At 41.5% G+C, this 26,489-nt stretch overlaps 1 protein-coding gene across 2 annotated transcripts; it reads left to right on the top strand.

Annotated features, from left to right (window-relative positions):
* On the top strand, positions 1-24,842 carry LOC115653644 (phytanoyl-CoA dioxygenase, peroxisomal-like). Of its 2 annotated transcripts, none has more exons than XM_030567271.1 (9): positions 1-252; positions 5,760-5,815; positions 6,766-6,876; positions 7,091-7,259; positions 8,319-8,400; positions 9,517-9,698; positions 11,593-11,742; positions 13,426-13,560; positions 24,418-24,842. In XM_030567271.1, exons 1-9 carry the CDS (start codon positions 175-177, stop codon positions 24,445-24,447), a joined length of 993 nt encoding a protein of 330 aa, XP_030423131.1. In that variant the 5' UTR covers positions 1-174; the 3' UTR covers positions 24,448-24,842. The 2 variants fall into 2 exon arrangements, with proteins under 2 accessions (XP_030423131.1, XP_030423051.1); XM_030567191.1 differs by lacking the exon at positions 24,418-24,842 and adding an exon at positions 16,789-18,055.
* Positions 24,843-26,489: the final 1,647 nt, after the last annotated feature.

Below are 26,489 nucleotides of genomic sequence, written 5' to 3' on the forward strand. Positions count from 1 at the left end.
AGCAGCCACCGCCCGCCGGGCTCGGATGATATGTAACGCTCCCCGTTTGGAGATTGCCGGTGGTGAGTGAGGCTCGTGCCGGGCCGGGCCCCGCCCCCGTCTGGGCGGGGTCCGGCGTCGCATTCAGGACCCTGGCTTGTGGCGCTGGTAGTCAGTTCACCAGGCACAGGCGCGATGGAGGCTGCTGCGGCCGCAGCCCGGCTGGGCACCATCCTACGGCACCTCTGTCCCCGGACGGGCGCTGCCGCCCTCGTATCCTTCCCGAGCCGGGCTGCGGGGTGGGGAGCCGGGGGGGCAACTTCAGAGCGGGCCCAGGCAGCCTCGACTGCCCCGTTACTCCCTTCGCCCCTCGTGGAGTCTGCACGCCTGCCTCCCCCGCGTGTGTCGGGGGCGGGGGCGGAACCCTGGCCTGCCTCCCCCTTCCCGTTTGTCCCCCCCGAATTGCCTCCCCTCTTCCTGCCCTCCACCCCTTCTGCCTGGGCTGCCTTCCCCCTTGTGTGTGTCCTTCTTCCCAACCCCTTCTAACCTGGGCTGCCTCCCTCTTCCCTCCCCTCCTCTCCTCTCTTGGCTGCCTCCCCTTTTCCAACCTTCCACCACCCCCCCCCCCCCAGCCGGGGCTGCCTCCCCCCACCTCCTCTTCAGCCTGGGCTGCCTCCCCTTTCCCATCTCCCTCTTTCTGGGCTGCCTCCCCCTTCCTGTCCGTCCCCTCCCCAGATTGCCTTCCCCCTTGTGTGTGTCCTTCTTCCCAACCCCTTCTAACCTGGGCTGCCTCCCTCTTCCCTCCCCTCCTCCCTTGGTTGCCTCCCCTCTTCCAACCTTCCACCACCCCCCCCCCAGCCGGGGCTGCCTCCCCCCACCTCCTCTTCAGCCTGGGCTGCCTCCCGTTTCCCATCTCCCTCTTTCTGGGCTGCCTCCCCCTTCCTGTCCGTCCCCTCCCCAGATTGCCTTCCGCCTTGTGTGTGTCCTTCTTCCCAACCCCTTCTAACCTGGGCTGCCTTCCTCTTCCCTCCCCTCCTGGCTGCCTCTCCTCTTCCAACCTTCCACCCCCCCCTTCAGCCGGGCTGTCTCCCCCCTTACGTGTGTCCCCCCACCTCCTCTTCAGCCTGGGCTGCCTCCCCTTTCCCATCTCCCTCTTCCTGGGCTGCCTCCCCCTTCCTGTCCGTCCCCTCCCCAGATTGCCTTCTACCTTGTGTGTGTCCTTCCTCCCAACCCCTTCTTCAGCCTGGGCTGCCTCCCCCCTTGTGTGCGTGTGTCTCCCCCCCACTTCTGCCTGTGCTGCCTTCACTCTTCTGCCTGGACACACAGACGCTGTCACTGTTTTTCCCTGTGATTGTATTAGACTGCAGGGTGGGGGGTTTGTCTCTTTCTGTGTACAGTGCTGAGCATGCTGTGGGACTGGGTAAATAACAATGATTCTACCACCTACTGCAGGCTAGTACCTTTGCCCTTAATGCCCTGCAATCATCTCTCCACAGTTGCTTGTTAATTCAGAGAATCATTTTACAGGGAGCAGGGTGTTTGTTACCCTTGTCATGCACCTCCTCCTTCCTTGTGCTTTCTTCCTAAAACTCCAACCCTTTAGCTGCTAGTTGGCCTTTGTACCTGTTACACTTTCCTAAGTTCCTGTTTTTGTGTACAGCTGCCTGGTTTGCTCACATATATGCTAGTTTGTGCACACAAATCTGGGAAAGAAAAGAGGCTTGTACATGTTAAGCTTTTGCCTATGTTTCCAAGAGTTTGTGGGGGGCTAAATTCTGTAGTACTCAAATTTCATGGTGCATTTCAGACCATGCTGAGATATATGGGCTCAGCCCCATGTGGAGACAAACACAGAAGGGTTATTGGTTATGTATGTTCTATACTTCTGAAAAGGTCCTTTAAAACATAAGGTCCTGGGAGGTGAATGGGAAACTTAGAAGGTTGAAAAACATAAGGTATAGGGCAGAAATGGGATGAGAGGAAGTTTTTATAGTGATTTATTTTGTATGTGCTACATTTCAACCTAGCGTCTTAAAGGACTGCAGGAAGGCTATTAATTATTATCTCTGTTTTACAAGTATGGAAATTGAGGTGCGGAAGAGTTATGTAACTCAGCAATGGTTAAAAAACTTTGTTTTTGCTGCAGTTCAGCTATAATATGTAACTAAATTCACAGCAGAAGTTGGGAGGTCAGAAGCATGCTTTTGAGTAATAATTTGGTGAAGAGATATAGTGATAGAGAGGGTCATAAGTCTACAAATACCTGAAGGTTATAAACACACCACGGATGGATAGTAATTATTTAGGATGGCATGAGAGAAATTTGATTAACTTAAGGATGGAAATTTAAGCTGCATATCAGAAGATCCTTTCTGATAGTGAGAAAGGAACAAATTTCCAATGAAAGGTCTAAAACTAGACAGGCAAACTGTAGGGAACAGTTTTGCATCTGCTGAGTATAGATGGGGTGACCTAATGCTGTAGGTATTGTCCATTTTTTTTTTTATTATATTTAACATACTTTAGTGGCACCTAAGACTCAAACCTGGTTGAGCCCTCTATTGTGCTGGGCATTGTACAGAAATATAACGAATGACAGTCAGCCCCAGAGTTTAGAATCTAAAGGATATGACCCAGTATGAGGTAAATGAACAGGTGAGGGAAGTTGAGGCTAATGAAAATAAATAGGATGGGATTAGCTGTGCATGCAGTTCTTTTCCATCTTAAACTTCTGTGGAGGATTTGAACATGGTTAAAAGGTTGCTTCTCATTGTAGAAAATGTCATTCTCTTTTGTTATTCCCTTCAAGATGGCAAAGCCTCTCTCTAGTGACATCATACATCTCCAGGGTTATGAAAGATTCAGGAAGCCTTGAGACCATCTAACCTAACTCTGAGCTGGTATTGGTGGGCATGCAGATGTATGCACGTCTTTTTTGTGTAATAATCCTCTAGTTTATACTTGTGGTGCCAAATCACTTCAGGCTCTGGTCTTGCCAAATTTTATAAGCTAAGCAAAGCTGGTCTTGTCAGCACTTGAATCAGACAACTATGAAAAATCCAGGTGCTGCATAAAGTTCAATCCTTGAGGGGGCGATTTGGGGCAAAAATCTGTCTGGGGGTTGGTCCTACTTTGAGCAGGGGGTTGGACTAGATGACCTCCTAAGGTCCCTTCCAACTCTGATATTCTATGATTCAAAGTGGTGTTAGTGATTTAGAAGGTGACACTTTTCCCTCTGAGCTTTTTCTGAGCAAATGCTGCAGGAGGTGCTGTCCGTCTGTCCCTCTCCTCCCCTCCCCCCAGTGTAAAACTCAGGTCCTGTCCAGCTGTGTTTATTTAAAATTAATCTCACTTCATTTTTTTTCTCCATAGTAGAGAGGCAGACTGTACTGTCCTGGTTAAATTCCCACTGAATGTTACATTCTATGTGCCTAAATGGTTTTATATAGTACAGTAGTTCTCAAACTGTGATCCTTGAATCCTGATGGTGTCCAGAGTGAGGTTTTCAAGGATAGAGGTGATCCATCAGAAGATTTCTCACGAGCACGTGAATTAAGAAGCTGGAGTACAATTTTGCATACAAAAAAGCTACACAAAAGAAAATGTATTTAGGAAATGCCCACTTACTACTGCCCATGCAGCTTTAATTCTGCTCCCTTGTGTGTCCAACCTTTGCACTGACTGAGGCAGGGATTCTGTGGAAAAAATGTGAATTGTATAATTCACTGCACCATAATGCAACTGCATAAGGAAGCAAAAGTAAGATTGCACGAGGAACCATAAATTTGGCCTTTCCTAACTTATGAGTGCATAGCTCTGCAACCAAGGATAACTTCTTCAAATGCAGGCTTTTTTGTCTAATTTCATTGGTATCTTTTATTAAAGAAAAAAAGTAAAAAGAGGAACTCTCGTGCCACCGTGCAACTCCTCCCTCCCCCCCCCAAAAAAACAAAAAACCCACAAACAACCAAACCTCCTCATGCATTATTAGCAGGGTTTGAGGCCTGAACTGTCAGCACTGTAGCATAGAATTCTACCACTTGTTAGTCCTGTCGATGTAGAAACAGGACAAAACCATTATCTTAAAGGGGAGATGGATTGCAGACGTACTTGGTCTGACTCTCCTCACCTGACTTTCCATCCTAGGAGGTGGGAGGTTCCTGCCTCATGTGGTGCTCTCAGAGGTAGGGATGGACTTCTGGGGCCATATCCAACATTCGGGATGGTTACTAGGGGGAGCCCAGCCCTGTACCCACTTGCTAGTAGTTTGTTGAATTGCCCCATGAGTGCCTCTGGAGGGAAGCATCAGATGCTTATGCCTTGTGCTTGGTCTGGAGAATGTGATTGTCGGGGAGGGACAGCCTGGCCCATGTTATCCTCTGCTCCAACAGCTGCTCCAGGTAAGGCATATGCTGCTCTTTTGGTGATAGTGTGGGCCCAGGACTTTGACTGTTTGTGTTCGGTTATTATTTTGACATGCTGCCAGCATTTTCCTGAATCCCTTCCACAAGAAAAGGGAAATGATGATTTTTAACGATTCATAATTTTGCTTAATCCGAATGGAATTTCAGGAGAGGTGCTTCTCTTTGTCCCTATGCAGAGCTTTTCCCCTGGCAGATTTCAAAATCCGGCTTCACACAATGGAGGTGTTAGAGCTTCTAAAATAAAGCTTCAAGGATTTTCTATAACAATGGGAAGTGTTAGGCAACCTAAATGATGTTGCTGCCAGTGAAGATCACTTGGGGAACTATGAATGAGAAGGTTTTATGAAGCTCTCAGTCATCAAATATTAAAACAAAAATATTGGAGTCTGTAGTGTTTTATTCAGTTTAACACATGTATTTTCCATGAATAAAATATTACTGAAGGGAAGTGGGGAGAAAAAGGTATTATGTACCCGGTCCTATTGTTCAAATTAAAGATGAACATACCATTTGTAGCTGCTTTATGTTCTGGTTTAGTGTTTGTGAAGTGTATGTGCAGGGTCTAGAATTGGTATGGTTTGGGGGTTATTTGCATTAGTCTTTTACAGGCTTGTCAAAGCCACGCATAGGGTTGAAATTACCTAAGATTTGGTCTTCTCTTGGTATTTTAGTTCATGGATAGTTGCACCATCATGATAAATAATTTTGAGCACATAAATGGCTTCCTGAGGCATTAAAAACCTAACCAAGGTACAGCAGAACTTCCCAAATCCATACTTCATTAATATGCATAAAAATAGAACAATCTATCTCTCAGCAGTGGTCTGATAAGCAGAAATGAGGCTGTAATAGAATCTCGTTCGGTAGTATGTGAGACTTAATTGTTTTACAGATTAAGTTATCCATCACAAAGTATTAACTAATTCAAGCTAAAGTTGTTAAAATATCACAAATCTACTTCACCTCAATTAATCTTCATTGGGCTGTCATAGAGGGCCCTGTCGTGTGGGGTGCTAAGACCCCCGCATCTCTTAAGTCAATGGGAGCTGAGAATGCTCAGCACCTCAGGATGGGGCTCTAAGAGGCTGATCTGGCTCTTACTGGGAGTTTTGCATTGACTTTAGCATGTGCAGGATCAGGTGTTCTCTATTTTAAGTAGACAATCTTGCAGCAAAGTAAAAAGTGGGAAGGGAGAGTGGATTCTTGGGGGGAAAAAATGGACAACAATCCAAAGCAAAATACATTTTTAATGATTTAACCTGGATTACAACCAAGTGTCAGATTCTGGAATTCTAAACCAACTTCAGATTTGATACTCAAGTTGTTGTGCTTTATTTGCCTTAATTTATACTCTAGACAACATTTCCTACTTCAGCACAAATTGCTTCTGTTAAACACCCAATGGAGTTTCAGTAAGTGACATTTTACTATCTTTCTACTATTACATTTGAAGTTTAATTTCTCATCTGTATATAATCTTTATTCTTATTTCCATATCTCTTCTTGTGAATTATAGAAGATATGTTGATTAGAAGTCTTCATCTAGTTTCAAATCTTGCAAGGATATTTTCTGAGCTGCTTAATTTGGCTTAATAAAGTAATTTAGAGCTTGATCTTGAAAATGTGAATAGTTTGACTTCAAGGGTCTGTTTACATAAGTACTGTTTCTATGAGTACGAATATTGAAGATCAGACATCACCTTTCCAATCCCTCTTTTTGACAAGGTATATGTTTTGCCTCAAAATATTTTACATTTACAAATAGGAAAAACAGTTGTGCTGAATAATCATGTAATGCATTGGATATACTCAACAGGATTAAAGTACAGGTGTATCTTGTGAAAAGGCTTATTTCCTCTACACGTCTCCTCATGGCATATTGTGTGCATCTTATCCTACATCTAGACATGTTGTTCCACCCAAAACTGCAAATTTCTGAGGACTGGGCCATTTCTATGTATTCTATATAAACTGTCACGCACATCTCTGGAGTTGTATACAAATATTAACTCATAGTAAAAATTACTGTATAAATTATTTTTTCTAATGGAGATAAACTTCATGTTGAGAGAATAATTCTCTCCATTTTTTAAATTATTTTTCTGACTATTTGATGTTCACAGAGCAGATTGTAAGACCAATGTATGTGTTTTGTTTTGTTTTTCTTTGTTTTGCTTTGGTTACATCTTTTGAGGCTTGTTCTAATCTACATTAACTACTGAGAGTCTGCAGATAACTTTTGACAGAAAAAAATTAAATACATTCTGTTAACTTCGATCCTCTTCCTTTCAGGTCACTGCTGAGAAAATTCTCATCAGATTGCTTTTTGTTGAGCCTTCCAATTTCTCTTGTTTCTTTGTAGTTACACCCTGGACAATAACCTTTTAACTCCAGAGCAGAGGCACTTTTATGAAGAAAATGGTTACCTGGTCATTAAAAACCTGATTTCTGGTGAAGACATTGAGCGTTTCAGGTACAGAGCAGCTGTTTCGCTAGACACAAGCATATTGATATTTAGTAATGCTGTGAGGCTTTTTGAAACAGCATGAATTTGGGTTCCCCTAAAATGGAAGCACTTTATTAACAAATAACTTATTCCTTCATTTAAACAAAATGTTTTGGTATAATAAAATGGTAGAATATGTGTTTGAAATTTTTTTTTAACTTCTTTTTTTTTTTTTTTCTAGAAATGAATTTGCAAAGATCTGTGAAAAGAAGGTACAAGTGCCTGGCTTAATCATAATGAGGGATGTGGCCATTGCTAAATCAGAGTTTGTTCCAGATCAAAAAGCAGTTACTAAAATACAGGATTTTCAGGAAGATGAAGAGCTCTTCAGATATTGTACCATGCCTCAGGTAAAAAGGGAAAATCCTGGTGTACGTTTGTTTTAAGTATATGCCCATGAAAAATAACTGAAATCACTTCCTATAATTTTCTTAAAACAACAGGAGGAATCTGTGTGAGTTCTTACAATAACCAACTGAATTTTCATGTTTCGATATTTAGATGCAGCTTACTGTAAGGCTCTGAGCATTAACATAAGCTTTCTAAAGTGTACAGTGTGAATGTTTTTTGCTATTCCTCACATTCCTCTTCTACATGTATGACAATGGATGATGGCGTATTATGGTGACCAGACAGCAAATGTGAAAAATAGGGACGGGGGTAGTGGGAGCCTATATAAGAGAGACCCAAAAATTGGGACTGTCCCTATGAAATCGGGACATTTGGTCACCCTATGGCATATGGAAGTGATTTTTGGAAAAGAAATAAGTCTACTTGAAGTGCAGTTGCTGTATAAATAAATCCTCTTTGTAATCAGATTGTATTGCACATATCAGCCTAAAACCAGATAATGTTGCTTTTGAAGATCACTTATCTTGCAGACTAATTTAGAAAAGCACAGATATAAACACAGAATGTTATAATTCTTCTCTCATTGCTCTAGCCAGGTATAAGTATATGTGAGTTCACTTTTTCTTAACCACTTTCATAGCAGCAGACACTGCAGCTAGGTCTACACTAGGAATGCTTTGCTGATATAGCTATACTGATATGCCAGACTTGGCAAAGTGCTCCTAGCGTGGATGCAATTTATAGTGGCAAAACTGTGCTTTTACATATCTTATTCCAACACTCTTCTCTCGCCTCACCCCCAGCTGAGCAAAGTAAGCTATAACAGCAAAAGTGCATTTGTGCTTGAATAACTGTCTACACTAGAGGCTTTTGCCTAGCACATCTGTGTCAGTCATAAAGCGCAACTCATCATACCCCTGAGCAATATAGTTATTCAGGAAAAAGTTTGTAGTGTATACTTGGCCTACATGATGTGGTGGTCAGTTCTAGTTTGGTTGTAATATATATTGCAGTATAAACATCTAACTTTTTTCCTAATATATGTTCTTCACCTTTAGATCCTAAAATACGTTGAGTGTTTCACAGGGCCAAACATCATGGCCATGCACACGATGTTGATAAATAAACCTCCAGATTCTGGTAAGGGACACTTCTGTGAGGAAGAATAAGGACTTTTATTTTGTATAAAGGGCACATGATCTAGTTTTTAAAAATCAAAAAACAAATTTCTGAGACCATTAAAAATGTTACCCTATTTTATTCAAACCAAAAGAACTTTGAAAATTGAATAACGTTCATTTTGACAATTAGTCTGTTTCACTGTCTGGCTGTTAGACTCCGATTCAGCAATGAACACATGCCTAACTTTAAGCATGTCAGTAGTCTCATGTAGTGAATGCATGGCTCTGTGTTTAGGATCTAGCCCTTAGCAGCCTGGCTTTCAACAGCACTGAGTACTCAGCAGCTCTCATTGACCTCAATAGAACAGAATAGAGGAAGAGTGTCCTTCATCTATACGACATACACTCTCTTTGGACTGAGAGTTTAGATACAATATGTCAAATTTAGTTTAGACATGTAGATACTGACCTCAGTACGAGCTGCTGGGTGCTCTGGGCATTTATTTAAGTGCCAAAATATGGATTTAGAAGCCTAACTTTTGGCTCCTGTTTTTGAAATCTTTACATTAAAATGTATGAGATAGTGAGGTTTGTAGTACTTTAGATGAAGTAACGGTTTCTAAAGATACTTTTATTCTGGATACACTATTATGGGTTCATAATATGCAGATATATGCTACTTTTATTATTCACAATGATCTTGCTTTGTATTTTCAGCAGATATTAATTATGTCAAAAAATTAAAGTACTTAGTTCATGCATACCATCAATCCTCTCACCCTAGTTTAAAAAATACAGAAGGGCTACAAAATATGAGTTTAGAAACATAGTCGGAAATGGTTGATAGCCTTGGTCCATGTGGAATGTTATTTAAACAGCACAAACTACAATTAAAAAAAAGATAATAAAATAAATAAGCAGCAAAGGCAGAAGTAACCTGTTGGAAATACAGTGGATTTCAGTGTTTGTTCTGATGCCCCCTGAATATAGCTGTTCTTCTGATCAAATGCAGAGCAAGACTAGTTCTTGCAGCATGCCCTGTCCCCTCAGTGGAATTGAACAGGTGAGAAGTCTTTGTTTTAGTTTAAAACAGTTGAATTTTTTTTCTGATTCAAACTCGTCTCTTTTATTCCAGGCAAGAAGAGCTCTCGCCATCCCATGCATCAGGATTTGCACTACTTTCCATTCCGGCCTGCAGATCTCATTGTGTGTTCCTGGACTGCCATGGAGCGGATAGATCGCAGCAATGGCTGCCTGGTTGTTTTGCCAGGAACACACAAGGGTTCCCTGAAGCAACACGATTACCCTGATTGGGAGGTAGATCTGCATGTGGGATTAATGTGGTCTGCATTTTGCAGTTGGTGGAGGCAAGAGGATTTGTTTTTTGGTTTGCAACAAAGTTGGTGAAAGGTAGTCAAATTTTACAAGCCAATTATGAATACTCTCTTTTTCTTGGTCAAAACCTTTTCATGTCTCTGAAGTACTTCCACATCTAACCTTGACAGTGTATGCTTACTGGGGCAGGGACTGACTTCCTCTGTAACTGGAAAGTGCCTCACTTGTGGTGGGTGCTTCTGCAATCAGAGTAATAATGATTGTAATATGTGTGCTTCACATGCACTGTAGGCAGCTGCACAAGCCAGCTGTTCACTAGGTAGGCCTAGCCAAGGTCATTCCAGCAAACAGTAGGGCAATGGAAGGAGCACACCCATATGCAAATATTGAGAAGGCATTGTGATTGCTTAGTGGCTCACTGGTGTTGTTTCATGGCATTTAGGTATATTAGTGTCAGAGATTCTGTCCCTGGGGGTAGAGAGGAGTTTGACCCTCTATGGGCTATGCAGCTACCTCTGGAGGATTGAGGATATTCTCCCCAGCACTCCATTGTCACAATGTCTTGACAGACCATTAACCTCTGTCAAGCTGTTTAGCAGATATGGATGCAGTGTTGTAGCTGTGTTGGTCTCAGGATATTAAAGAGAGAAGGTGGGCGAGGTAATACATTTTATTGGATCAACTTTTGTTGGTGAGAGAGACAAGCTTTTGAGTTTACACAGAGCAATGCAAGCTCAAAAGCTTGTCTCTCCCACCAACAAAAGTTGATACATTTTATTGGATTATCTCACCCACCTTGTCTAGCATATACAAAAGAATCTAGGGCCTAAAAGGTTTTGTAAGTACATGTTTATCTTCCTAAGGCAATTGGGAGCATCACACATCCATTTCATATGCATGTCATATTTTTGTATCTTATCAAAGTGTGCATCCCTCATTAGGGTGATGTAGAAGCTGAAGTTTTTGAAAATTAAGGTTGTTTTTTTCTTATCTGAGTAATGTTCTTGAACAGAACATTTTCTCAAAGCAAAAAGTTGCTTTCTCATTTAGTATAAATAAAAGACCAACTGAACTTTAGCAGACTTTTTCTGTTCCACACAAAATATCCTTTTGCTGGAATTTTTCATGGCTTTTATTCAAACCAAAGTCATAGTCTTTGAAATCTGGGAGAGCGTGCTTCCTTAACAGCAGTGTCCTTACCCAAGTGCAAGATTATGGTACTGGACATCATTCATTTCTGGATCAATACCCTTTTTGGAAGCTCGAACATAAATGCACCAGAGTTCTCTGTGGTGGGTCAGGTACTCCTGACATGGTGCATTGTTACATTTCAGACACACACTGGGGGCAGGGGAGGCTGGCTTTCAGTTATAAGTAACAAACCTTTTCCATCACACTGACTGCTCATTCCAATCTGTCCTCTTAAAGAAGAAAACAAACATTATGGCATCAAATATAGTTGTCTGAAGTGAACATTTCAGAGGGACTGGTAAGCTGTTATAGGTCAAAAGAAAGCAAATGAAGAAAGTGGAATGTGAATGTCATGTAAGACTAGAATCTTATTTATCTTTTCAAGGAATTCAGATTAGGATATTGTGATCCGAACAGCCCCTTAGGCCGAGCCCCTGGGGCCCAAGTCAGCTGGCATGGGGCAGCCATGGGTTTTTAAATGCAGTGCAGACATGTCCTTAGCGGCTGAGCTAGATTTGGGCTTTCAGGGATGAGAAGATTCAAAGGTGAATAAGCAGACTCTCAGGCAAGCATATTGCATACTTTGGATTCTTATCTGAAAGAAAGCTGAACAGTGCAGATTTTTGTCCACATTAAGACATAGTAGTTTTAATAATTATCCCATGATGTAAACTCTGCTTTTTAGGGTGGCGTTAACAAGATGTACCATGGAGTGCGTGATTACAACAAAAACCTTCCCAGGGTTCACCTTGTTATGGAGAAGGGAGACACAGTATTCTTCCATCCCTTGTTGATTCATGGCTCTGGAATGAACAGAACTCAAGGATTCCGGAAGGTAGGAAACCATTTCAAGTTACAGCCATTGGACATGTTTTAAAACAGATTGCATAACACTAAGCCCCCCTCCAAATTTATGGAGATTGTATAGTCTCTTGCATATGAATAGATTTTTGTAATCTTATTTTTTGTTTTGGTTTTATAGATTTTTGGTGTAATTTTGCTGTAATGATAATCTTAGATAACTTTTCCAAAACTAATTATGTAACCTTATGTTACATTTCTTGGTAAATGTACATTGCAACTCTGACTCAGGGAAGTGATTAAACATGTGCATTCCTTAATCGGGACCTTAGAAAACATGTTGGTGGACAGTTCTGGATTCTTCTTGTTTGCTTCTGCACAAGGTGTTTTCCTCAGTCCTGACCAGCTGTGAATGGAATTTTTGTCATTCTCTTCTCTGAGGACCGGAGGCCACTACAATCTGATTATTAACAGCATAATTTAATTATGAATTACTTGTATACATGCATACCTGCATAGCACTTTACTGAAAAAGTAAATGGAGTTATACTGCACTCCACTCTAAGGGCATGTCTACACTTAAAAGGGATCAACGCTGTGGTGATGGATGCACCGGGGGCTCGATTTAGTGGGTCTAGTGAAGACCCTCTAAATCAACCACAGATTGTTCTCCCATCTATTCCAGTACTCACCTTACTCTTCTCATTCCAGTGAAGTCAATGGGAGAGTGTCTTCAGTAGACTCAGGGTGGTATAGACACTCCAGTAGACCTAAGCTACGTCGACTCCATCTATGTTAAGATGAGGTCAACTTACCCCCATAGTGTAGACAAGGCCTAACTGAGAGTAGAATCAGACAAAGAACTTAGGAAGAAGGGTACAGCTATGCTGAAGACAGTGGGATTGTGCTGGTGTGCACTAACTGAGAATCTGGCCTATTGACTTCATTTTTAGTGAAATGGAGCAATAGTTACAAATGGTTGGTTGTTTTTTTTAATAAAAACCTAGAGTGTTATGAGGGTTCTTGTTTAACACCTTCCATTAGCCTCCTACAGAAGGAAGAGTAATATGCAATGTTATAGCTGTTGATCTTATAATAGAGAGAGGGTGAGTGAAGCACTCTTTTATTGAACCAACTTCTGTTGGTGAGAGAGAGAAACATTTGAGCTTACTATCACTATTCCAGTTCCATCAGCAATATAGCAACTTGGGTTTTCCTTGGAGGTCTCTTATCCAAATACCCACCCAACACAATTCTGTTTAAGGTTGAGATCAACACACAAGATTGCGTGACTGTGGGGAAAAAAGCAGTTCACTTTGCCGGTGCGCTTTGTTTTCCTTGATGATTGTGTGTTTTGTTTTGTTTTTTTCCTCCTCCTCCCAGTCCAGCTTACCCTTTCAGAGAAGTCATACTCATGTCTTTATCATGTGCAGTATCACAAAATGGGTGCTTTGACCCCACCGCGTGAGTGAGGAGAAGATGGAAAAAGTGATTCATTAAGCTTACGTTATTGTGCAAGTTTTCTGTGTGAATCTCTAGCAAGATTTTTTTTTCCAAGTGAACATTTCCAAAAGCCTGAGAAACAGAGAAAATATTCAAATTTGGTTACAATGGTGATATTTGCATTTAAGATAGTGGGGTGTTAATACAGGTCACTGATCAACAATTCTTGACTTACGAGCTGTATTGTGATTTACTCCTGACTTTCTTCATGCAGGCGATATCTTGTCACTATGCTAGTGCAGATTGCCACTATATTGAAGTCAAGGGCACGAGTCAAGAAAACATTGAGAAAGAAGTTGTAGAAATTACACAAAGAAAATATGGTGTGAGCACACCTATCACTCTGAAGGTAAGCTTAGAAGTGTCCTGCAACAACAGTATGTTACACACTAACCCTATTTACACAGCAAAGGGTTAGTCATATTTTATTTCTATAAGTATCTCTTTACTGCTTGTGCTTTTTATAATTTAAATTCATAAGCAATAGTATTAATTGCATCAACCCATCCAATCACATATACCACTGCGGGTTTATGTAGGACTGATCCTGGGTCTAAGCAGATACCTATCTGAGGGGGGAAAAAAAATCTTGATTTTTCCTTTGGAAGACAGTTATTATGGTGGCTGGCAGATTTAGTTATTGTTAACCACACCTTTTTATTAAAGCACCTTTCTCTAACTGGTTAAATTGTTTTGTGTGGAATGGCAGAGCTACCTTGGGGGGGGGGGGGGGAGAGCTAATGAGGTGACCCCGTATATGGCAGAGTGGATACAGATTTCATATTGCTAGCAACACTCCTCCTTCTAAGGTTGACAGTGTGGGTGAATATCTAAAAATAAATTTTAAAAGCTCTTTTCAGTTACATGTGGACTGCACAGAATGGACATTAGCAGCTAGAAGGTACTTGCCCTCCTAATTTGTAGATGCAATTTTCTTGTACTTGTTAGCAATAGGCTGGCTGCTACTATGTTCAGAAAAATAATAAGATTAGTGCATGGTTATAGGATTAGGGCAAAATTCTGTCTTTAGGTAATGGGTGTGACTCCTGTTTGAAATCACTACTACACCCATATATCTGATGGCAAACATTGACTCATTTTAATATAATCCAGTCGCAACCACTTAAACTTGGGGTATTTTGAGGGAGTGGATGCATGAGAGGCATTCCTTTGTGCTCTGATCCATTCCAAAAATAATGAATGCAGCAAGTGCTTCTCAAATCCGCAGCGCACAAATCTGGTTTCTACACTGGGGTGACAACTGGAGTGGGTTAAATCCAACTATTGTTTGGGTTTTGGTGCCACCTAGTCTTCCAAACTCAGATCTGCTGCATTTCTAAACCACCAATCAATATAGTATCTAGGGGTTAGATTTAAAAATATATATATATATATTTAGGCACATAGTGGACTTTTCAAAGCAGCTAACTCCTATTGGAAATCAATGGGAGTTAGGCAGCATGGCGCTTCTGAAAATCTCACTAGGTGACTTTCTGCATCTTTAGGCCCGTAAGTATCTAGGGACAGACTTTTAAATATATTTATCTGCAAAGCATAAGTCTGCTTTGCCTTTGACTCCTGCATTACTAGTTATACACTGATATTTTTAGTGTTAATGTAGGAACAGTTGCATGTTTAAAACAGCAGTTTCTATAGTTTGCGTGCTCACATTGATAACCCTTTACATCTAAATTAGTTCTGTGCATTTCACCATTACTCCTGGAGGAATTCTGCACCACTGCGCAGGCACAGAAATCAGACGATCTGCAGATTTCTTTGCTTCCCCACAGAAAAATGGGGAAGCAACAAAATCTGCAGGTGACATGAGCCACTTCCCGGGTGCATCTATTCGAGCTCCTGGAGCAGCTGGGAGAGGTGTAACAGCAGAGTGTGTGTGTGAAGACATTAATCAATGCCGGGGGGTAGGGCTGTGCATGCAAGTGAGAGACACTTCTGTCCCTCTCATGCACCCAGCATGGACGGGTAGGGCTTTAGGGTTTGAGGCAGGCTCTGCCCCCTGAGGAAGAGCAGAAATGTAGCAGCCTGCCTACGTAGGTGTTAATGATCCTATTGTTAGTTAATTGTTCCCATTCTTAGTCAATTCCTCCCCGGAGCATAAAACACATGTAAATGTTTTAAGGCTCCTTTACATTGCTAGCGTGGTGTAAAGGAGCCTTATTGTAAACATTGTCAGGGAATCCTCAGCTAGGAAGATGTGTGCTTTCTTGCTCTTTTTTTCTGTGCCAAAATGGCACAGTGGTTACAACTAAAGATCTATTTTACTTATCCATTTAAAAAAAAAAAAAAGACTGAGGGCAAATGAAACATCAGCCCAAAGTAGCCCGTCAGAATTATAGCTGGAATGCAGGGTATGGGTTATCAAGTATTTGTGACTTAACTTTCATGTGTTTAGGAAATACTGGATAGTTATTGTGACTATTTCCTGTATTGTAGTTGAAATAAATTACCAACATAATTGAAACTGGTGTGATTTATATTGCATTGACAAATTAAATATGCAGAATTTTGCAGAACTTTTTTTTTTTTTTTGGTGCAGAATTCCCCCAGGAGTACACCATTCGTCAAATCTGTTTTAATTAGATTTTAAACTTCCTCTGAAGAATGCTTAACTCTTAGTTTTAATCTTCAAAGCATTTACAGGCATGAGCTAACTAATCCACGTAGCATCCTCCCAATATTGCCATATGGAAGCTGAGGTAGAGAGGTTGCATGACTCGCCCAGGGCAAGAGGGAGTTGCTATTCTGTGCTCTGCCTCAGCCCATCACTCATCCCCGCCCCCCCCCATGCTATCTCGTCAGCTGGCACCACTGTGACTCTTTGCTATCACAAAGCAATCATGATAAACAATCATTACATGCTCTTTAATTGTCTAAAGTGAAAAAAGTTCCTATTTGCAGTTGATGTTGGTTCACTGAATTCTGTTTTAAATCTGTTCTCTCCTTGCTTTCTGTGTGATGCATAAGTATTAGCATTGCATGCCTACATACTGTTCATTGCCAGCAGTAGATGGACTTTGAGAAATCCAGTGTGCTTTTTGAATTGTAGAGAAGATAGGAGCAATTCAGAATGCATTGAGGAAGCATAATATAATGTGTTCAAGAAAATGAGAAGGAATGTTTATTTTTCCCTGTCATCTGGCTTTCTCCATTTGCAATATAAGGATGATGCTCACTAGGAACATTTTTAAATGACAGCTTTTTGGTTTTGGTTCAATAATTACAGTGTAGTGCTATTTATGTATCTCTTCCTGTTGCTGCCTTTCTTGATTGCCTTTTATGCATCATGCAATTCATATAAATCTCACAGAAGAATTAGTCTTTTTGGTGATCTTCAATATTTTTGTTTGACTTTACCATTTATTGCATTATAATTTAATTAATGTGTTCAGAGCCTATGGATTTGAAGGGAAGATCAATAATTTTCTTGATGCTGTACTTTGTTGTTGTTTAAAATACGTAGGTAAGTAGAGAAAATAACTTCTACTGTCTTCAGAAATAAACATTGTGTCCTGGTTTGTGCAATAAGCTCTTCTGTCTTTTTTTTTTTTTTTTTTAGGATACTTGGATGATACGAGGGCGGCTTGTAAAAGGAGAAAGAACTAATCTTTAGAATAGTTTTTTTGATGGCAGAGTTTAAAAAAAAAAAAAGTGTGCCTGAGTATTGTATTCCCTGATCAGAAACCACGATCCTCACAAATTTTCATTTGCTTTTTTTGTTTGAATTTATTCAAATATTGCACCAAATGTTCATTTGCAACAAAATATAATATGAATGCACTGAAGATTAACAAAATTTAGCTAATATACTTAGCATATTTTTAACCTATTCACTACAGTAAATACTTCTATTTTTGTAATTTTAAAAATCATTTGTTTTAAAATCCACTGTTTGTTAAATGGATGAGAACTCCCATCAGATCAGCTCTTTAAATACTCATCACTATGTTACTTAAGAACCAATTTGGATTCAGATGTCTCTATCCTGATGTAATTTTGGGCTGCTCTTAATGCAACTCTTATGCTGACTCATGGCTCTAGTGAGTCTAAACCTGGGTGGAAAAGACCAATTGTATTATCTAGCCCTTTCCCGTCGTTGGAGCATGACAGTGCATTTTCTAGTCCTTTGTCTAGTTTATTAAATGTCTGAAGCGATTGTGCTTTTACCAATTCCTTTGGGAGGCTACTGTGGAGTCTAATAGATCTTACTGCCAAGAAGTCTTTCCTAATATTTAGCCCACATTTCCCTTCTTCAGTTTTCTACCATTACTCCCTATCATCCTAAATAATAATTTTCTCCTTGTTACTTATGCGTCAAATAATAAGACTTAGTGTGTGCATGGAATTCACAGTAACTATCAGCATGTACTGTATTGAAATGAACACAATTTGGAGGAAAATGGCCCTTTCCCTAAAAGACATGTAACATTCTGATCGGGAGCAAAGCAGTTTTAACTATGGTATAGTCATCGCTGGAACAGTGGTTATCTCTGTGGACAGTGAATTCATTTGAAACTGGTTGTGTGGGGTTGAGTAACTTATCTTTAACTTTACTTGCATCCTTTTTCATTTTTAAGCAACTGAGAAGGGGTTTTCTCTTTTGAAGCTGGCATTTGTAGGGGTAAGCTGGGTAGTTGAGTCCAGTGCAGGAAAGTTATACAGAATGAAAGAAAATAAACATTAAATAAAAATTGGAAGAATGGAGATGGTCATAATTATCACAGGGCATAGCATCTGTGGTGTATTGAAATGCAATTGTTTTAAAATCTGTTTTGTTTCAAAAATAAAAATGTTTGAAATACTGATTAAACTAGAGCAAAAACCAAGTATGGGTGCATTATTGTATTATTTGTACATATTAGATAATCTGGTGACAAATGCTATAGAAAACCCTTATGACAGAAAGATTGTGGGATGTGGTGATTGATCTGTCTGTCAATTTCATGATCCTTTTACGAGGTAGCCTTAAAACTATTCCATAGTTAAAATATGCTTAACCTGAAAACATGGAGACCATTTTTCTATGGCATCTTTGTGCCTGATCCACAGCCCACTGAATTTCTCTAGTGGAACCCTCTTCAATTAATGAGAGTCTAACTTCAGTTGGCTTTGGAGTCAGGCCTTTTCCAAATACCTTCAAGGGATCTTTGTGATGACATCTGACAGCAACATCTTAAAGACCAGATTCACTAGCAGACTTATTCTTTACAGCTTTGTGCATGTAACTTAGCTGACTGCAGAGGGAGCTGTGGTCATAGAAGAGCTGCAGATTTTCTCAAATTCCCAGTTAGCAAACCTTTTTTTAAAAGATGGAGTTACGTTTGAGTTAAATTTATCACTTTAGGAAAAACCCCTTAAGCAAACATTACAGGATTCTGTAAAAATCATTTTGGCTGCAAATTCAAAGTTACATTTTTACATTCCTTAAAGAGTATGGAAAGACACAGCTGAGGTCACCTATATTTAAACCCAGCCCTTCTATCTGTGAACCACTAGAGTTAGACACAATGGCAAAACGCCCATTAACTTCAGTGGGAGCTGGATTGGACCTGGTGTGAGCCTTGAATTGTGTGCACACACATGGTATTGTAGGCTGCAACAGTTAACGTTTCTTTAAGCTAATTTAGCCTTCAGCAGGGATTGCACCCAGTTATATCATTTAAACCATCCCTGTGTCATGCAAGTATCCATTTTGTGAATCCCACCCTCAGATGCTTATTTCTCCCCCATTCGTTGTGCTGGGAGCCAAGGCACCTAACTCAGACTTTGTGAATCCCAGTGATTTTTGTAGTTGCCCAAAAGTTAGATGGTGCCATGTTTCCTTGTGACTCTTGTCTGGAGTAGGTCAGGTCACCAAAATAGCATATGAAAGGTCGTCCTCATTTGCTGTGTACGCAATATCAGAATGAAGCCAGTGAGAAAATGCATGGCACTTTACAGTGCTGCAACTTTCTTGCTCAGGGGGGTGAAAAAACACCCCCCTGAACAAAGCAAGTTTCAGCACTGTAAAGTGCCAGTGTAGACGGTGCACCAGCGCTGGGAGCTACGCCCCTCGTGAAGGTGCTTTTGCCTTGTGTGCCATGACCACACAAAGCATGTTAAAGCACTGCCACTGTAGACTAGCCCTTAGTCACTGAAGCAGTGACTCTGTCCCAGGTGAGTACCCCCTACTCCCAGGCTGGGCTATGAAGTCATATTTTCTCTCTTCCTAACCCCTGTCCCCAATTAAGCATTGTATACAAAGTGAAGCAGCTTCATTAGGGAAGACTGAGATATCCCATAGCTCATAGAATATCAAAGTTGGAAGGGACCTCAGGAGGTCACCTTGTCAAACCCCATGCTCAAAGCAGGACCAATCCCCAACTAAATCATCCCAGCCAGGGCTTTGTCAAGCCTGACCTTAAAAACCTCTAAGGAAGGAAATTCCACCCCCTCCCTAGGTAACCCATTCCAGTGCTTCACCACCCTCCCTAATGAAAAACTTTTTCATAATATCCAACCTAAACCTCGCCCACTGCAACTTGAGACCATCACTCCTTGTTCTGTCATCAGGTACTACTGAGAACAGTCTAGATCCATCCTTTTTGGAACACCCTTTCAGATAGTTGAAAGCAGCAAAAAATCCTCCCTCAATTCTTCTCTTCTGTAGACTAAACAATCCCAGTTCCCTCAGCCGCTCCTCATAAGTTGTGCTCCAGCCCCCTAATCATTTTTGTTGCCCTCTGCTGGACTTCCCAATTTTTCCACATCCTTCTTGTAGTGTGGGGCCCAAAACTGAACACAGTACTCCAGATGAGTCCTCACCAATGTTGAATAGAGAGAAACGATCATGTCTCTCGATCTACTGGCAATGCCCCTACTTATACAGCCCCAAATGCCATTAGCCTTATTGATGACAAGGGCGCACTGTTGACTCATATCCAGCTTATAGATTCATAGACTTAAGGTCAGAAGGGACCATTATGGTCATCTAGTCTGACCTCCTGCACAATGCAGGCCACAGAATCTCACCCACCCACCCACTCCTGTAACAAACACCTAACCTATGTCTGAGTTACTGAAGTCCTCAAATCGTGGTTTAAAGACCTCAAGGTGCAGACAATCCTCCAGCAAGTGACCCGTGCCCCATACTGCAGAGGAAGGCAAAAAACCTCCAGGACCTCTGCCAATCTGCCCTGGAGGAAAATTCCTCCCCAACCCAAAATATGGCGATCAGTTAAACCCTGAGCATGTGGGGAAGACTCGCCAGCAAGCACCCAGGAAAGAATTCTCTGTAGTAACTCAGATCCCACCCCATGTAACATCCCATCACAGACCAATGGGCATATTTACCTGCTAATCATCAAAGATAAATTAATTGCCAAAATTAGGCTATCCCGTCATACCATTCCCCTCATCCACTGTAACCCCTAAGTCCTTTTCTGCAGCACTGCTGCCTAGCCATTCAGTCCCTAGTCTGTAGCAGTGCATGGGATTCTTCTGTCCTAAGTGCAGGACTCTGCACTTGTTCTTGTTGAACCTCATCAGGTTTCTTTTGGCTCTGTCAAGGTTCTTTCCCCACTCTGAACTTTAGGGTACAGATGTGGGGACCTGCATGGACACTTCTAAGCTTAATTACTAGCTTAGATCTAGTATAGCTGCTACCATCCAGAATTTTCAGTGTCTGGATCACTCCCTCTCCCCCCAAAACCTTCCCCTCCCTGGGTAGCCTTGGGAGACTCCTGCACCAATTCCCTGGTGAGTCCAGATCAATCCCTTGGATCTTAAAAGAAGGAGAAATTAACCATCCCCCCTCCTTTCCCCCACCAACTACTGGTGGATCCAGATCCAACCCCCTTGGATCTAAAAACAAGGAAAAAAATCAATCAGGTATTAAGAAAAAGGCTTTTAATTAAAGAAAAGAAAGGTAAAAGAAAACCCTCTGGGAGAGATTAGCATACCAGCTACTCTCACAGATGATAGATTCAAAACACAGAGGATGTTCCCCTGGGCACAAATTTAGTTACACAAAAAATACCCAATTTGATTCTACCTCTAATTGCATAAGACAGGTTACAAAGAAATAAACATAAATCCATTTATTCCTTTCTAAAACTTACTACTCTGATAAGAGGCTGGCTCCTTGATCTTTTTCACTCCGGCTGAAACTGAAACTCTCAAACAAAGGAAAAACTTCCCTCCTTCCTTTTGAAACATCCTGTTCCCCCATTGGTTCCTCTGGTCAGGTGTTAGCTAGGCTAGGTGAACTTTTTAACCCTTTACAGGTAAAAGAGGCATTAACCCTTAACCATCTGTTTATGACAGGCCCAATCCTCTAATTTGTCTAAGTCCATCTGTATCCTATCCCTACCCTCAGGGTTGAAAGTAATTTACAGGACTTACCAGTACTGCCGGAGTCCTGAGAGGGGCGTGGCCTCATCCAGAAGAGGCAGGGCCTCTCAAGATTTAAAGGCCGTGGTGCACCGACTGTGACTGGGAGCCCCTGGGCCTTTAAATCAACCCGGGTCTCTCAGCTGCAGAGGTGACTGGAAGCCCCTGGGTCTCAGGGGCAAATTAAAGGGCCTGGGGCTCCAGCTGCCGTGGAACTCCAGGCCCTTTAAATCCCCACCGCCCCGAGCCTTGCTGGGCTGGGGCTGGGATTTAAAGGGCCTGGAGCTCCTGCCGCTGCAGGGAGCTCAGTCCTTTAAATCCGTCCCCAGCCCGGCCACCGGAGCCGTGGATGGGGTTTAAAGGGCTCTGGGCTGTCTGCAGCCATGGGGAGCCTAGAGCCCTTTAAATCCCTGCTGCGGAAGCCAGTGCGGTCCGGCACGGAGTACTGGCTCTTGCCGATATGCTGTACCGGACCATACCGGCTTACTTTCACCTCTGCCTACCCTCCAGCATATCTACCACTCCTCCCAGTTTAGTGTCATCTGCAAACTTGCTGAGGGTGCAGTCCACGCCATCCTCTAGCTCATTAATGAAGATACATTAATGAAGAACAAAATCAGCCCCAGGACTGACCCTTGGTGCATTCTGCATGATACCAGCTGCCAACTAGACATGGAGCCATTGATCACTACATGTTGAATCCGATGATCTAGCCAGCTTCCTATCTAGCTTATAGTCCATTCATCCAGCCCATACTTCTTTAATTTGCTGGCAAGAATACTGTGGGAGACCGTATCAACAGTTTTGCTACAGTTAAGGAATAACATCTCCACTGCTTTTCCATCATCCACAGAGCTGGTTATCTCATCATAGAAGGCAATTAGGTTAGTCAGGCATGACTTGCCCTTGGTGAATCCATGCTGACTGACTGAGCTGTGATCGGCCGGACCTGCGGACAGGGCAGGTAGACACACCGGCCCGGCCTGCCAGGGGCTTTCGCTACACAAGCAGCGACCCCTGTTTGAGAAACCCTGAGTTACAGTCTATGTTTTTAAAAGGTGACAGTTGCAGTAATCTGTTAGCTCTGAATGTATTTTAAGGCTAACCCTGGAGATCTCTGTTTCTGCTGAGAGTCCAAAAAGAAAATTTTTCATCTTTTTTTTTTTTCTGGCTAGCTGTTTTTATTTCCTTCATCCAGGATTCAGGGTGATGGGATGAGCCTTTTTGCACATAGCCTCTTCATGGGTGTGAAGGGAGAATTTTAAAAGTATTTTTATTGTAATGTTTCACAGTGGCCCATTCAGTTTTCATAGGCCTTCTTGATGGTTAGAAGAACAGGAGTACTTGTGGCACCTTAGAGACTAACACATTTATTTGAGCATAAGCTTTCATGGGCTACAGCCCACTTCATCAGATGCATAGAATGGAACATATAGTAAGAAGATATATACATACACACACACATACATAGAACATGAAAAAGTGGAAGTAGCCATACCAACTGTAAGAGGCTAATTAAATAAGATGAGCTATAATCAGCAGGAGATGGCATTCCACTTTGACTGGGTTCACAGTTTCAGAACAACATTTTGTACAGTCATAAAGCAAAAGCGTAATAACGTGATAAAGCTATTATCAGTGAGCTTAATACATGCAGCAATTTACGGGCATGTCAAAGTTTAAACACTGAACACTGTTATAAGTTCAATACCTGTCTTAACCATACTACCACACAGGGGAGACAGATGGTTTCCAGCAATGAATTTGTCAGTGCTCAGCTGAGTCTATTTCACATGCTCCCCTTTGGGTTACTTTGTTCAGTGGCAATAAAGAATAAATCCTATTTCTATTGATCCCAGTGGAAAAACTCACAGGGACTTAAATGGTATCAGACTCAGCCTATCAATAGTACAGAATAGCAAGGCCAAAAATATTATTTTCTGGAAGTCAAGCTCAATAACAAATGCTACTGGAAGGAAAACAAATCCCAAGACTAACACTCGTTCCAAATCCGTGATCAAGCTGTTGCAGGGGGTGCAACAGTTGGGGTTCGTTTGCCCGGTGTGCGTATCCCCAATGAACACACCGGAGTGGAGAAGCAAGTATCTTTATTTGAGTCAAATAAGGTGCAAGGAGATATAAAATCTCAGATCATGCACGAATCATTATCCTTTTCCCCACCTTATATACCCCACTTGTTTACAAAGATGCTCACAGGTGCCACAATTCATCATTTACAATTCATTAACTACCGGATCTTTTAATTAACTATATCCTTAACCCATACTACTGACCCCCCCCCCTTTGATCGATTACATCTTGTACCATAAACAAAAGAACACAAGAAAATGATAAATGATTACATGTACTCATGCTAACTTTAAAGGAACATATTGTTTCGCTCGAAAGGCAGTCGTAGGCCTGAGAATGTAAACTTCTGACCCCACACCATATTGCCCATTACCTGGAGCCTGCACCCCCCAACAAAACTTTTGCATAGTGTGAGAAGATATTAGGGACATAAATCAATCAAGTTGGGGGGCAGATGCATCACACTGCAACTTATAGAGGAGCATTATGTTGTTCTTTCCTCCTACTAGAACTGACCATAGTCCAAAGCTCAGCTAAGGGAGAGATTTCAAGGCTGGTTTCTCTTGCATTTGGCCATACTGAAATGCATATTGTGTGCTTGTGCCTAGTTTACCAAGCAATGCAGATCAGTCTATATCAGTGACCTGTCTTCTTCGTTCGTTACCATGTCCCTAATCTTTGTGTCATAAGCAAACTTTATCAGTGATAATTTTATATTTTCTTCCAGGTCATTGATGACGATATTAAATACCACTGAGCCAAGAACCAATCCCTATAGGACTCCACTAAAAACACACCTCCTCAATGATGATTCCCTATTTACAATTACATTTTGAGACTTGTGAGCCAGTTTTTAATTCATGTAATATGTGTCATGTTCATTTTGTATTGTTCTAGTTTCTTAATCAAATTGTTGTGCAGTCAAATGCCTTGCAGATGACCTAACTATATTAGATCAACAGTGTTGCAGGAGCAGCAGTGATCTGTATGTGCTGTATAACTATGCTATGTATAGCCTGTATACTCAAAAGGTCTGTTGTACTTCCCCCCACCCGCCTTTTGTCTTCGCTTCCTCTCTGAATACCTGTGAAGTGGCTTTCCCCATCCCTCCCCCCCCTTCCTCTTGAAATGCTTGTGGGATGAATGGGCTCGTTGAACAGCTGGAAGATCAGAAGAGCTTCTGGGTAGACAAGTATCAGAGGAGTAGCCGTGTTAGTCTGGATCTGTAAAAAGCAACAAAGAGTTCTGTAGCACCTGAAAGACTAACAGACATATTGGAGCATAAGCTTTCCTGGGTCAATACCCACTTCATCAGATGCATGTAGACAAGGTGTCTGGAACTCTAATTAGGCAGCACTCACACACCCAATGCATGGACGCTGCATGGACACTGGCCGGGAGTGTGACCCACCAGATGCGGGTAAGTCATCTCTAGTCGCAGGCCATGAGGATCAGGTCCTTAAAAGGGGAAGGGGCTATGTGCTCAGGAGTGTACTCACAAGCTTGTACCTCCTGTGAAGGCCCTTCGCCCAGACTGCCTGGCCAGTGGTTCACCATGTTGCATTCCATCGTGCCTCGGGAAGACTTACCTTCATCGCACCATCCATCACTGTGCTGTGGGACACTTACCTTGAAGGATCCTGACATCTCCAGTGCCGTGCCTGTCCTGGGAGCGTGAGTATGCAAATATGAGTGTGACCCCCCCGCTTCTTTTGAGCTTAGCTATCAATATACTAAACATGCTTCTTTCTGCCAAACTCTGGTGGGTCATTAGTCCTCCCTAAGCTTACTAGCTGGCCCAATTTCTGGTAACAAACACTACTACCTTTATCAACTAAAGTTATAATATCAGGAAACAGGTAAGTTAGTTTTACAAGATCTATTTTGCATAAACCTCTGTTGATTGGCATTCGTTATATTACCCTCCTTTAATTCTTGATTAACCAAGTCCAGTATCAGCTGCTATGTTGTTTTGCTGAAGATTGAGAGTACACTGACAGACCGATTCAGATCGTTTTGTTTACGCTTTTTAAATATTGGCACAACATTGGCTTTCTTCGTGTCTTCTGCAACTTCCCTGGTTGTCCAAGACTTAATGAAAAAAAATTTGCATTAGTGGTCCAGGAAGCTCCTCGGCTAGCTCTTTTAAAGCTCTTGGAGGCAAGATATTCAGATCTGCTGATTTGAAGAAGTCTAGCTTTACTAGCTGCTGTTTAAAATTTTCCTTAGTTACTGTTGGAATGTAAAGTATTTCATCATCAGCTTACAAACATGAGTATTTCATCTGGCTTTTTCCCACATACAGAACAGAAATATTTATTAAACACTTGTACTTTTTCTGTGTTACTATTGATAATTCTATCATTTACATCTAGTAATGGACCAGTACCATTGTTAAGTATTGTTTTGTTCCTGATGTACTTACAAAAACAACGCTCCTTCTTATTGTCCTTAACTCTGCTGGCCATAGATTCTCCTTGGGTTCGTTTGTGTTCTTTATTAATGCACTACAGCTTCTAGTTTCTTATTTATATTCATTCGAATCAACTTTCCCTAGGTTGTTTTTTTAACCAATGTAGCTTTCTTTCTCTGTCAAATTGTGGCATCTCAGAAAATATTCTTAGATAGAATTTAAACAGAAAAATATGAATGATGATTGAAACTTTCTCCCAGCTGATTTGGCTCAATTATTAAAATTAGCTTTGTGAAACTGGTTTTTTTAAAGCACCAACTATATATATAGCTTGTTGAGATTTTGTTCTGTTTGTACATAATAAATATAACTGTGTCATAATCATT

The sequence above is a fragment of the Gopherus evgoodei genome, chromosome 1 (genome assembly GCF_007399415.2).
Source record: "Gopherus evgoodei ecotype Sinaloan lineage chromosome 1, rGopEvg1_v1.p, whole genome shotgun sequence".
Lineage (NCBI taxonomy): Eukaryota > Metazoa > Chordata > Testudines > Testudinidae > Gopherus > Gopherus evgoodei.

Bases quoted from the DNA above. Each gene is read 5' to 3' on its own strand.
- LOC115653644 (XM_030567191.1), top strand. From the start codon at position 175: ATGGAGGCTGCTGCGGCCGCAGCCCGGCTGGGCACCATCCTACGGCAC. The intron at 9,699-11,592 runs GTAGATCTGCAT...TCTGCTTTTTAG, and splicing joins ACGATTACCCTGATTGGGAG to GGTGGCGTTAACAAGATGTA. The intron at 13,561-16,788 runs GTAAGCTTAGAA...TTTTTTTTTTAG, and splicing joins GCACACCTATCACTCTGAAG to GATACTTGGATGATACGAGG.